This window comes from Triticum dicoccoides, chromosome 1A, assembly GCF_002162155.2.
Source record: "Triticum dicoccoides isolate Atlit2015 ecotype Zavitan chromosome 1A, WEW_v2.0, whole genome shotgun sequence".
NCBI classification, from domain to species: domain Eukaryota; kingdom Viridiplantae; phylum Streptophyta; class Magnoliopsida; order Poales; family Poaceae; genus Triticum; species Triticum dicoccoides.
Window position 1 is genome coordinate 607,947,913 of NC_041380.1, and position 13,679 is coordinate 607,961,591.

A 13,679-nucleotide genomic window follows, 5' to 3' on the forward strand; every position below is an offset into this window, starting at 1 on the left:
CCGTCCCCCGAACGCCACCGCGGCGCCACCCACCGCCCCCATGCACCACCCTGGCCCCATAACACAGATAAAACCATAATTGAATCAACCGATCATAATAACTAAGTTTGAGAGCTCATGTCCTGTGTGTAACATGCATGCAGGCTAGCAAGCAAACAGCACTAGACTGTTGCCAAGATGGCGGATTCAGACATATTGATGTACTACTTTGTAAGGTCTTTACGAATAATTAATAAAATGACTGCATGCATCTCCCAGATGTAGAGGCTGGGGGTCATCCTCCTTTTCAAAAAAATGTAGGGCTAGCGTATTGCGCTGGCGACTTTTTTGGGTCAGTTTTTATTAAAATATTTTCTAAGTTTTTTTTCAAAATACTTAGGATTGCGAACAAACGCAAAGGGTACCGGCCATGTAGAGCTATGTGTGTATTGCGTTGGGAAAAAAATTCCACTCGGTTTTTACACCACTTTGTATTTTGTTTATTTTTCTGTTATAATGCCTTTTATTTTTAAAAATTAAAATGATGAATTTTTATTTATTGGAAAATTTATAAACATATGCGCAGAATGTAAAAGCATTTGAAAAATTAAATAACGTTTGTAAATTTAAAAACTGTTTATAAATATTAAATATATTCATGAATTTTCAAAAGTATTCACGAATTTTGCAAAGCTTTTGTGGATTTAAAATTGTTTGTAAATTAAAAAATGTTCATGAAATTGAAAAAACCTTCATGTTTGTGTTGAAAAAACCTTTGCAATTTTGAAGATAACATTTATGAATTTGAAAAGGTAATCACGAATCTTTTGTTAGTGAATGTCAAAAAATATTCATAAACTGTACGCATATGTAATCATATCGACGGTACGCATATGTAATTGCATATTAAGATATTCTACGTACACAGAGTTAGTTCAAATGTCGAACTAAATTCTGGCGAACGCTCACCTTCTCCGTGGACAATACCGATGATCGTATGCCTTGCATTTTCTGTACATGCCACCTAGTTAGGTTCATATGTATGATTTGTGGCACATTTTAAATTTGTATTGGGACCTCGAAAATTAAGTGGCTCGGCTGATGAGCACGTAGAAGCTGGACGTGAGATGCAAGGAGAATGCACCGAGATGAACATACACATAAATGCACGTACTCCATGCATAGCATAGCATAATTGTACCTTGTACGTACGTCGATCAAACAGTGTACTGTGTAGCAGCAGGCGCCGCGTGGTCGCACGAGACGTACAAATGATGGAAGGGAACAAGGCTTAAGGGATACAACGGTGCCTCTGAGCATTGGAGGCCAGGGGTGTACGTACATGCCCTATGCCATGCATGCATACATTTTGTAATGATCCCAGTAGGCCGGCCGGCGGTCGCCCCTGCTCTGTGTTGTTTGTTGCTGTGCAGCTGGTCGGGTGTCCATGCACGCATGCACTCCGGCCGGCAGCACCAGCATCCATGCTGTGCATATCCACATATCGTATAGTCCCAACTAAAAAGTCTCTAGTCCTTAAAAAGTCTATCCCTATTTGTTTCCAGAGACTAAAAAGTCCCTAGTCCCTTTCTAAAGGTTATTAAATGACCATGTTGTCCCTATTATATAGGAAAATAACAATCAAACAACACCATCAGGTGGCGGACCATTGAATGCATGGAGGGGCATTGTTGGAAAAATCTCAACAAATCTCAAAAAAGACTCTCCTTGCGAGTCTTCTTCATTTAGTCCCAAATGCCTAGTTTAGTATTTAAAAAGTCCCTCCCGTTTAGTAAAAAAATCTCTAAGAGGAACTTTTTCTAGCCCCTACATAAAAAAAGTCCCCGGAAACAAAACACCCCCTTAGCCTAATTTCATGGCCGCGAGTGAGAGCAAGGAATATATATGCAACTAGGCAAGAAGGGCGACCACCGACACGACACGTAGGCATGCATATGGCCGGCTATGAGCCAAGGTGATGTCCCGTCTCCATCACATCGATCATCATCACCTTTCAATCCTCCTCGCTCTCGTCTTGGTTGCCCTTTTCTACGTGTACGTGATACAAGTGGTCGTGGATTTGTTTCTAGTTTACTCCCTCGCTCCTATAATACAATATAAAAGCATTTTTTTAACATTACACTAGTTTTAAAGACGCTTCTATACTGTGGAATGGAGGAAGCAATTCACAACGGCGGCATTAGATGCATCCAATGACGAACAAACGAACGATCCGTCGATGGAGGCAGTCGAGCACTGTAGCTAGCAGCAGGCGTGCACGAGACAAATCAGTGACTGGAGGGAACAATATTAATATGAGTATTGTTGGGATATACCCCGCGGCGTAAACCGGCCGGAAGTATAACCCGGCTGGACTTGGCGGTTTATCTGAAGAACCCGCTGAGTCTTGACGGTTCATCGGCGACCCGTTTGGACCTGGCGGTTCACGACTCATTGGTAACCCGGTAGGCGGGTCAGAGGAGCGTCAAGACCCGGTGGCCCAACGGGCGGTTTATGGAAGGCCGGATCATGCTATGGTGGGCCGGTTTAAGAGAAAAGGCGTGAGGAATATTTACTTTACAAGGAAGACCCGGACTTGTATCCGGTTTGTATTAGAAGGGAGACTAGTCCTAATCCTAATAGGACTCCACATGTAACCCGCCCCTTCAACATATATAAGGAGGGGCAGGGCTCCCCAAAGAGGGACAAGCTACAAGCAAGAAGAAACAATCTTAGGGCTAGACACAAAGAGTAGAGCCGGTTTACAGCGACTCCCTCGTGATGATAATGAGACCTAGCCTCAAACAGCATGTAGGGTTTTTACCGGATGATGTTTCCCGGGGCCCGAAGCTGTCTAAATCCTCGTCTTGTGTGTTGATCCGCCCTGCGTCTCTCATCCCACTCAACCCCTCTCAAGCTACCACATAGATGCGTTGGCCTCGCGACTAAGTCCTGACACTAAGGACATCTGCCGTGACAAATCCACGACAGTTGACGCCCACCGTGGGGCGAGCGCACGGTGGTGATGAGTTCTTAGAGGGATTTTTCTAGGGTTTGAGAAGCTTAGTATTTCGAGAAGCTTAGTATTTCGTCGGATGAAGAAGAACCGGCACAGAAGTTCATGTCGTTGACGAACAGTCAAAGCGGCCTATTCAATATTCAAAGATCAAGTGGAGATCAGGGCTGCATAAGTTCAAGCGTTGTAACTCGCCGAGATCGCAGGGATGTTTCCGCTGAAGCCAAACTGTTGCGGCAGTCAATCAACGCTGTCGGCAGTTTTTCGTTACGGGATCGGTGGCCATACCGGATTGCTACGATGTATTCAGTCAATGGTCCAACCGGCCAGGTTATTTTTACTCCACGTAGAGAAATCCTAAGCTACAACTCCCGAAAGGTCAATGGTTGATCCTACTACTTTGAGCGTGGAGGCCAAATCAATTCCAAAGGACTCCTATAAAAGCGATTTACCCACGGACTCGGACGCCTCGGTTGACCCGCCCGATTGCCAGCTGTGGCCTTGACCCGGAGCGCCTCCGCCGTTTTCTGTGTTAATCCGCCTTCAAGACGTCGCGTGCCTGCTGCCGGTTCACCACATGGCCGGCTGCCGTTGAATTGCCGCCGCCTTGTCGTTTCGCCTCCGCGTCGCCCTTGCCTCGCCCACGTGGCCTTGGTTTACACCGGCTCCGGTTCAGCCGTGCGCAATCGGTTTCGCGCCAAGCCACTGGTCGCCGTCGTCGAGGCCGCGGACGCCGCGGTTCTGCTTTAGTGCGCCTTGTGCTCTGTCGTGTACAACAAGTACGGAGTAATAAATCTTCAGATGCCTACGACTGCAGTCCTTGCACATTAGTTGCAAACAGTGATTATGACATCGGCAGATCGTGGTTTAAGAAAGCAAAACTACTGGTCAATTAGGTGACTATGGATATTATTGCTATTCGTACAATTCTCAAGAGATTTGACAAGTGCATGGTTCGGTTAGTGGTAGATGCAAGCTGAGCACACTAAATGGTTATTCTGCTACTGATCGATGGTCAATAATTATTCAGCAGCACCGGGTGTGAATATTCCTTGAAGACAGCAGCTCTGCAGCTGGGTGGAACAATTGGTGTACCGGGCAAGCTCACGTATACCAGTATATTTTTGAACACGAAGCCGTGTTAAACATCAATAAGTGAAGGATGGAAGGATTTTTTAAAGATCGTTTAGCGGAAAGCACCTGCTTAATAGGCATGTCCGAGATATCAATCTTGTCGGTGGCAGCGTCCTAGGAGTTTCTCATAACAGCGCAAAGATTTTCAGATAGTATCAACGGCATCCAGGCAGGAGTTTTTGACATGCTCTTGACACTTGATGAAGTGGGGCTCATGATGGGGCTGATGTTATACATGCCAAATGACAAAGGAGAAAATTGAAAGTGCCGATTATTGGTCTCTCAAAACACGGTGGATAATAACATGCTACTGATAAACAAGACATTTGGATTTGATACTGCAGTGGAGGCAGTATAAAAGAGTTATCAATTCTGCATATATTGAGGAACATTCTGAATTTCAAGGCATCAGATAGGTGGAGCTGATGGGAAGAAGCAGTAGATTTCTCACAATGCATGCTCCCCTGTTAAATAAACAAGTTGATATTTGCTTAGTACCTGAGCATTGCTAGGTTACCCGCGGGCAGTATATAAGGATCATCAGTCGTCCGCACAAATCAGGTGATATCCGTCTAAATCAATTTTATTAACATAATATTATTTTCGTCAAAGAAACAATTACTCTGGCCTATATCTTTTTATACAGGACAAGTGCTCACTATAAAAGTGATGCCCTACTGCGGATGGTGCGCGCTAGCTGTTTTACACCGGCATCTGTGTATCACACTGATGAACCGGAACACAAACCGCCGCCCCTGCAGTCCGGACAACATCAACAATGCCGCGGCCGACCCTCTTGTCTGTGCTGGCTTATAACCCCGCGGTGGATATTAACTGGCCTGACATATCAGGTGAAGTCCATCCATTATATTTTTTATATTAGATATCGCTTTCTTTAAAAAGAGCAATTACTCCGGCTTGCAAAATTATCTAATGCAGGACCCTAAACCGCCATATTAGTGCAAAATTTAAAAGGCCATCAGAAAATTTCCGGCTCACAGTGGTGCTTCCGGTTTATAATCCGGTTTAAGAGGAAACTATCTCTTGCAAAGCTCTGACGCTCTCAATATCTGGTTTAATGTCCGGTTCAAGAAGGATTTATCTCTTGCAATAAGTTAAAAAGGTGCCAAAGAGAACCTGCTGCCATGATGCGCGGTTCAAACATGGGTATCCTGCTTTATTGGCCTAACATATTATTGATCACATGGGGGCTTCTGCTTCATAAAGCGGGGTCTCTGTCTTTCTCATCATGTGAGGTTACACGGAGTGGTTCTGTTTAAAGCGGCCTCCGGTTTACCCCTTGACATTTGTTTTTTATATATCACTGGGGGCCTTGGTCGTGTCCGAACCAACGAACACCCTTTGATAGGCGACAACCACAAGATCATTTGGGGACATGGTCAAGTCTGAACCAGTCACGCCTCTTGGTCGGCCTAAGGCCACAAAATCACTTGGGGGCATGGTCGAACCCGAACCATTGCCACGCCTCTTGATCTGGCATATATGCCACGAATCCTTTGGGGACCTGGCTGACTTGAATCATTGTCACTCCTATTGGGGGCCTTGATCCTGTCCGACCATGGTAATACCATCTGATCAGCTCAGTATAGCATATTTTTGCAAACGGTTTTTATCATTGCCTTTGCTTCCATATTTTTTTTTCATAACTGTTATTTGATTTTTGTTGCGTTTTTTAAACCGACAACGTTTTAATCCGGTTCAACTATCAATTACAAATTGACGGAACACGGTCAAGTCCTAATCCGGGGGCCATCTGCCCGGTTTGATTTTCTATTATCATCCTATTATGGAGTAAACCGACGTTCATTAACCCGGCTTGACTTTCAATTACAAATTGTCAGTCCATGACCAATTATAATCCGGCGATTATTAATCCGGTCTGGTTCGACTACATGTCGCCAGTATTATATATGGATAATCCGGTGTCTATCATAACCCGGTGCGGTTTTATCATAAACCGACACAATGTGGAAGGAGTTATCAGTACTCAAGATTGGGATTATCACCCTTACTACAGAAAGTTGGTAAACCAGCGAGGTGATTCAATGTCACAGGTATGATATATTTCATATTTGATTGTTCTTAAGTGCAGCCTTGGTTATAAACCTGGGTTATATGTTGGGCATTATGACCCGTCCGGCGGTAAACCGCCAGGACACTTTAAACTTGTTGTATGCAGAGACAGGTTGAATAAAGCATGATGAGAAATTATCCGGAGTTTATTAAACCGGCCTGGCTTTGGACTATACGTCGCCAGTATATATTTGGATTGCGCCATTGGAATCATGCGCTTATAAATCATTGGGTCTATTATGGTTATCAATGACCAGTATTATGATCAAGGTTTTCAAAGTCGCTTTAGCGCAATGGCTATCATATTATTAATGGATATGGTTTATTCTACAATTGAAGGAATAGTCCCGAGTTGTTGCAGGCTTACAATCCGACACTTGGGGGCTACATTAGTTAAATTGAGATTACATCAAATATGCAAGTCTCATGTCGCTGCAAGCATGCACCATGACACTTGGGGGCTAATGCAAAATAATTTTCTGCTCATATTATTGAAGACCCGACTCATCACATTATAATGAGTCGGCCCTTGGGGGCTACCAATTGCTCCTGTCAACAGTTGAAGGTACAAAGCTTTTTATTCATTATATTGAAGAGTCCACTGCTCAGTTGATAAAGCACAAGGCTCTTAACCTTGTGGACGTGGATTCAAGTCCCATGATGAGGGTTACATCATATGATGTTATTTTCATTGAAGTATATATTAAAGTCCCAGCTCAATATTATCTTACTGAGCCGGCCCTTGGGGGCTACACATCATTGCTCAAATCTACATGATTATATTTACAAAGTCCCTGCTCATTATTGCATAAATGATCCGGCCCTTGAGGGCTACACTGGTTGAAGTTTTATGAGTATAAGACAATTACAAGTCCCAGGTTGCTGCAAGCATGACAACCCGGCACTTGGGGGCTACATAGTATGGAGTATTCAGTTTTTACTAGTCACTGGGATGAACAACATGGATTTCTTTGAAAGTGGTAATATTTATACCGAAGCAAAGTCTTAAGCCACCACTTTGTTCTGCTCAAAGACTTGGGGGCTACAGGTATTATATTATTATCGAACAAATATTTTCAAATTCTCTGATTGAGCAAACTAGGTTGACCCGGCGTCACCAATCATTATGACCCTGTGGCTGCAACCCGGCGTCATTAACAATCATGAACCGGTGTCTGCAACAATCATGACTCGGAATTATCAGTTTTATAACCCGACAGTGGTGGTAATCATAAACCGGCAAATTTTACATCTTCAAGCCGGCTGGATATCAGTTGAATATTTCAGAGACTAATATTTTTTGTCAAGTCAGAGCATTGAAGGCCAGTTCAAATGGATTCTTTATTCTACAAGCAAATCAATTATGAAACTAGTCTATTGACTCGGATTTTCTAGAAGAAGGAAATGACAAGGACTTCAGAATGATCAGATGCCGGTTTACAAGAATTCTCAACCCGGAGCATAATCTGTCAAATTTGTTCTTGTATTTGTTTTACAGGATCAGTTTAACATGGATAAGTCCAAATTAAAATGGGGGCTAATGTTGGGGATATACCCCACGGCGTAAACCGGCCGGAAGTATAACCCGGCCGGACTTGGCGGTTTATCTGAAGAACCCGCCGAGTCTTGACGGTTCACCGGCGACCCGTTTGGACCTGGCGGTTCACGACTCATTGATAACCCGGTAGGCGGGTCAGAGGAGCGACAAGACCCGGTGGCCCAACGGGCGGTTTATGGAAGGCCGGATCATGCTATGGTGGGCCGGTTTAACAGAAAAGGCGTGAGGAATATTTACTTTACAAGGAAGATCCGGACTTGTATCCGGTTTGTATTAGAAGGGAGACTAATCCTAATCCTAATAGGACTCCACATGTAACCCGCCCCTTCAACATATATAAGGAGGGGCAGGGCTCCCCAAAGAGGGACAAGCTACAAGCAAGAAGAAACAATCTTAGGGCTAGACACAAAGAGGAGAGCCGGTTTACAGCGACTCCCTCGTGATGATAATGAGACCTAGCCTCAAACAGCATGTAGGGTTTTTACCGGATGATGTTTCCCGGGGCCCGAAGCTGTCTAAATCCTCGTCTTGTGTGTTGATCCGCCCTGCGTCTCTCATCCCACTCAACCCCTCTCAAGCTACCACATAGATGCGTTGGCCTCGTGACTAAGTCCTGACACTAAGGACATCTGCCGTGACAAATCCACGACAAGTATCTTACATATACATGCAGGAGACAATCTCTCACTCACTGACGTGTTGCGCAGGTCAGACGTACAAGCATGCCTTGATTGCATTTCCTATGGATCTATCGAGGGTCAGACCATGCACAGCCGGCAGGCCGCAGTCATGCATGCGCCGACACAGGAGGGCCATGCACCGAGGACCGGGCCGGGCGACACCGACCCGACACGTTGGCATGCATGCATCCTCATCGTACGGTACAGGTGCATGCATGAATACGTTACGTACATATGGCCGGAGCCGGAGCTGGTCCTGGTCCAGGCCGACCGGCGAGGTGACGTCCCGTCTCCATCACAGCTCCTGCGACATTCATTCGTTCATTCATCGGCCTTCGCATTCACTGTCCGATCCTCCTCCGGCAGCAGCCTCCTCGTCGTGGTGGACGACGCGGACACGAGCAGCAGCAGCAGAAGGATGCATAGGCATGGCGCCTCCTCGGAGGTCGTGCAGGGACGGAGTTGGCGGCAGCTTGGCCTGCTGGAGCATGTGGACGACCTCCCGCATGGTGGGGCGCTCCACGCTCTGCTCCTGCACGCACAACATCCCCACGAACAGCGCCTGCGCCGCCTCCCACGCCGGCACGTCGCCGCCCAGCCGCGGGTCCAGCACCGCCTCCACTCCGCCACCTTGGTCGACCCGGGCGCGCACCCACTGCACCAGGTCCAGGCTGCCGTCCTCGCCCAGGTGCGGGCCCACCGGCCGGTGCCCCGTGATGAGCTCCAGCAAGACCACGCCGAAGCTGTACACGTCGCTCTTCTCGTCCACCTTGAGCGTGTAGGCGTACTCTGCAAATGCCATGCCATACGAGTTGCATTGTCAGTCTCAGTGTCAGTGTACATGCACAGTAGAGTGGTATATTCGTATCGACAAAGGAAGATCACGGAGGAAGGACAAAAACTAGATGATGGAGAGCTGGACTCGTAGGTACCATGGATACATGTGCATTCTCTTCTCTCTGGATCTCTCTAGGATTGTTTCGATCCTCGAAAGCAATTGAACAACGGAAAGCTCGGTCGTCGATTCGATATAAAGGAAAGCAAAGGGAGGGCCGGTCATGCCACGTACTTTACTTTACTACTGTTACTAGGTTCGATCAGTCTTTGCAGTACAAAGCAGAGCAAAAGTGCTACTCCTACTACGTAGTGTAACTAGCAGGAGCACGTAGTCCTAGCTAAAGCCTAACTAAAGTCTAAAGTAAACTACGCATGACAGAAAAAAGAGTAAAGCAGCTAGACCCGGCCGGCCGGATGATCGATGCCGGAGCTGGCTGGTAATTTCCTAGTAGCTGCTGTAGATAGAGAGATACTAGAGAGAGATATGCATGCATGCATGTCATTGTCAAATGAGGATCGATCCGCATGCATGATGCCTGCGTTGGCCGACCATGCATAAGTAGACGCGATATAAACTTTGTAAAGTAGTAATGCACATGCACGTGTTTGTTGTACTCGCCTCGCTCGCTAATAAGTCTAGAGTATTCTACTGGCAAGCATGCATGTGGGTTGTGATGCAGGAGCTCTTCGTTTGAGGCAGCAAGGGGTACGTCTAGTCATCATCAGATCTTTCTTTCCTTGTCTCTTTCTTTCTTCCTTTCTTTCTTTCATCACTCGCTCTCCAACATTCATCCCACGGTCCATCCATCCATGGTCCATGGTCCATGAAGCGATGCATCAAAAGAATTTCGACCAACTCAACAGAGCCGAGTCACAGTAGACAGAGAAAGAAACAAAGACTCGGCAGCATCTATCTATGAATCTATCTATGTGACCGTCACGTCACCAGCTTGTGTTGCATGCCTTCCCCTCAAAAAAAAGAAGAAGCTTGTGTTGCATGCATGCCCAACGGACTCGACCAACATAGTAAGTACATTGGACGCAGCAGCACCCATGGACACGACGCGTACCGAACGTAGGACTAGACTACAGTAGAATCGAGGCACCTTCACCATGCAAATTTGATCGACAAGTGAGCATTCAAATTCAAACAGTGGTAGCAGTAGAACGTGTGGCACGTACCTGGCGCGATGTAGCCGTAGGATCCGGCGATGGCGGACATGCACTCGGACGCGGCGCCATGCCCATGCCGGAGGTACTTGGCCAGCCCGAAGTCCGCCACGTGGGCCTCCATCCCTTCATCCAGCAGGATGTTGTTGGACTTGACGTCCCGGTGCAGGATCGCCGGCGAGCAGTCGTGGTGCAGGTAGCACAGCCCCATCGCCGCCTCCGTCGCCACCCGCAGCCGCGTCGCCCACGCCATCACGTTCCCGTCGCCACCTTCCCCATGCAGCACGTCCCCCAGGCTCCCCTCAGCCATGTACTCGTACACCAGCAGGTTGCTCCTCCCGTCGCCCGACGAGCAGATGGCCAGCAGCCGCACGATGTGCCGGTGCCGGATCCGCCCCAGCGTCCGCACCTCCGCCGAGAACCCGCCGTCGTCCCCGGGCCCACCAGCCGCCGCGATGCGCTTCACCGCCACCGCCTCCCCGCCGGGCATCGTGCCGCGGTACACCGTGCCGGCCCCGCCCCGCCCCACCACCTGGTTCTCCTTCACGCACTGCACCACGTCCGACCACCCGAACGACACCTTCTGCTGGAACGCCGTCATCCGCCACCCGCCGCTGCCCCGCTGCCGCCGCCTCCGCTGCATCGCCGACCGTGTCGTCGCCACCGCCGCTGCTGCGAACGCCACCGAGCACGCCAGCAGCCCCAGCGCCGCCGCCAGCTTCAGCCGCCCCACCGAAGACGTCGACGCGGGCTGCTTGTCGCCGCCGCCGTCCGGCCAGACCCGCGGCCCGGACATGGACGTCAGGTTGCACGGGTTGGACGACGCGATCGTCGTCCCGCACAGCCGCGGGTTGCCGGCGAACGACGTCGCGTTCAAGTAGGCGAACTGCCCGCTCTGCGGCACCACGCCCGACAGGTCGTTGTGGGACAAGTCGGCCGCGGTCAGGCTCTTCATCCCGCCCATCTCCGCCGGGACGCCGCCGTCCAGCTTGTTCCACGACACGTTCAGGTAGTTGAGCACCTTGATCTCCGCCAGCCGCGCCCCCGGGATCGCGCCCGTCAGCTGGTTCACGCTCAGGTCCAGGAACGTCAGCGACGTGCACTCGCCGATCTCGCCGGGCACCTCGCCGGTCAGGTTGTTGCCGCTCAGGTCCAGCTTCAGCAGCCGCTTCAGCCGACCGACCTCCGGCGGGATCCCGCCGGCGAGCTGGTTGCCGCTGAGGAGAAGCGTCTGCAGCGACGAGAAGCTGCCGATGGACGACGGCAGCGAGCCGTTGAACCTGTTGCTCGACAGGTTCAGCAGCGACAGCATCTTCCTCTCCTTGGCCGGGATGCCGTCGTCCTCTGGAAGATGGCCGGTGAGGTAGTTGCTCTGCAGCTCGACTGTGGTGAGCGCCGGCAGGTAGAGGAAGCCGCGCGGGAGCTCGCCGGTGAGGTAGTTGTTGCTGATGCGCACCCGCGTGAGCGTCAGGCAGTCGCCGAGCCCCTCCGGCACCGGGCCGAAGAGGAAGTTGTTGAGGAGGATGAGGATCTGGAGCTGGCCGCGCGCGCACAGCCACCGCGGCACCTCCCCGGTCAGCCGGTTCGTCGACAGGTCCACCTCCTGGAGCGGCGCCGCTCGGCCGAGCGCCGCCGGGATGGAGCCCGTGAAGTTGTTCTGCCACAGCTTGAGCACCTGGAGGTGCTCCAGGTCGCCGAGGAACTCCGGGACGCCGCCGCGGAAACGGTTGATGAACATGTTGACGAGCCTGAGCTCCCGGAGCGCGGCGAGCTGCGGCGGGACCTCGCCCGTGAGCGCGTTGTTGGAGACGTCGAGGAAGCGGAGGGCGGTGAGGTTGCCGAGCTCCGGCGGGATGGTGCCGTTGAGCTGGTTGGTCTGGAGGTAGAGCGTGTCGAGCCTGGTGAGCGCGCCGAGCGACGGCGGGATGGCGCCCTGCAGGCCGCAGCTGGCGAGGTCGAGGTGGACGAGGCTGGATAGCCGGCCGAGCTCGGCGGGGATGCCGCCGTCGAACTGGTTGAAGTAGCCGAGGAAGAGCTGGCGGAGCGCGGTGAGGTTGCCGAGCTCGGGAGGGATGGCGCCGGTGAGGCTGTTGCCGGCTACAGAGAGGAACTGGACGGCCTCCAGCGATCCGAAGCTGCGCGGGATGGTGGCGGAGAAGAAGTTGCCGCCGAGGTCGAGGTGCACGAGCGCCCTGGCCGGCAGCTTACTGGCGTCCGGGAGCGGGCCGGCGAGGTCGTTGTCGTAGAGGTCGAGCACCTGGAGCGCGGGCATCGCGGAGAGGTCGAGGCGCTGCAGGGTGCCGTTGAACTGGTTGTTGGAGAGGTTGAGATGGCGGAGGTCCGTTAGCGCGGCGAGGGCGGGGGGCAGGTCGCCGGCGAGCGCGTTGTTGGAGAGGGAGAGGAAGCGGAGGCCGGTGAGGTTGGCGACGGCCGGGGAGAGCGCGCCGGAGAGGTTGTGCGCGGAGAGGTCGAGCGAGACGACGGTGGTGCCGCGGGCGTCGCAGGCGACGGCCGGCCAGGAGCGGCACAGGGCGGCGTGGTTGGCGAGCGTCCAGGAGGCGTGCAGCGCCGGCGGCGAGGAGGTGAAGGAGCCCTTGATGGCGACCAGGGCGGCGGCCTGCTGCTGCGTCCAGTCGGAGTCGGGGTCGGGGTCGGGGTTGGGGGTGGAGGCCGTGGCGACGGCGAGGTGATCGAGGCGGCAGAGCAAGACAAGCACTAGTGGCAGCAGTGGGAGGACGGATGCCGCCATGCGATGGATGGATGGATGGATGGAATGATGGTTGCTCTGCTCTGCTCTTCGGAGGGAGCGGGAGGTTGTGTGCGTAATGATGAAGACGACTGGGTGGCAGCTCAGGCCTCCATGGATGGATGCTTTTGCTTTCCCCGTGGCTGTGGAAATGGCAATGGCGATGGGGTTTGGGCTTTGGGCTTTCATGCAGTGCAACGTTGCTTTCTCTTCTTTTGGAGGCGAAAGCAAAAGCAACCGAAAGCCATCGAGTGCTCTGTCCTCACCCCCTCACTCTCTGCTCTGGGAATGTTTCAGCTCAGTCTTGGTCAGCAGCAGCACTGGATTTCGTGCTACAAGAATTAGTTAGTTGCTCAAAAATCAACAACGAATTTTCTTTTTCAGCCTTTGCTAAGTCTTGGTAGACTTAACTGTTAAGTGTAAGCCGATACTATATCCGTAAGATCTTATGTTGAGATCTGTGTA

The 13,679-nt window shown here is 51.0% G+C and overlaps 1 protein-coding gene across 1 annotated transcript; it reads right to left on the reverse strand.

The window, feature by feature from the left end:
* Positions 1-8,375: 8,375 nt before the first annotated feature.
* Positions 8,376-13,383, reverse strand: LOC119295429 (leucine-rich repeat receptor-like serine/threonine-protein kinase BAM3). The gene is made up of 2 exons (XM_037573849.1): positions 10,481-13,383; positions 8,376-9,250 (listed from the first exon to the last, which is right to left on the reverse strand). The coding sequence occupies exons 1-2, from the start codon at positions 13,215-13,217 to the stop codon at positions 8,787-8,789; spliced, it is 3,201 nt and encodes a 1,066-aa protein (XP_037429746.1). The 5' UTR covers positions 13,218-13,383; the 3' UTR covers positions 8,376-8,786.
* Positions 13,384-13,679: the final 296 nt, after the last annotated feature.

Coding starts and splice junctions, on each gene's coding strand:
- LOC119295429 (XM_037573849.1), bottom strand. CDS start 13,217: ATGGCGGCATCCGTCCTCCCACTGCTGCCACTAGTGCTTGTCTTGCTC. Junction 9,251..10,480: donor CTACGGCTACATCGCGCCAG/GTACGTGCCACA, acceptor TGGCATTTGCAG/AGTACGCCTACACGCTCAAG.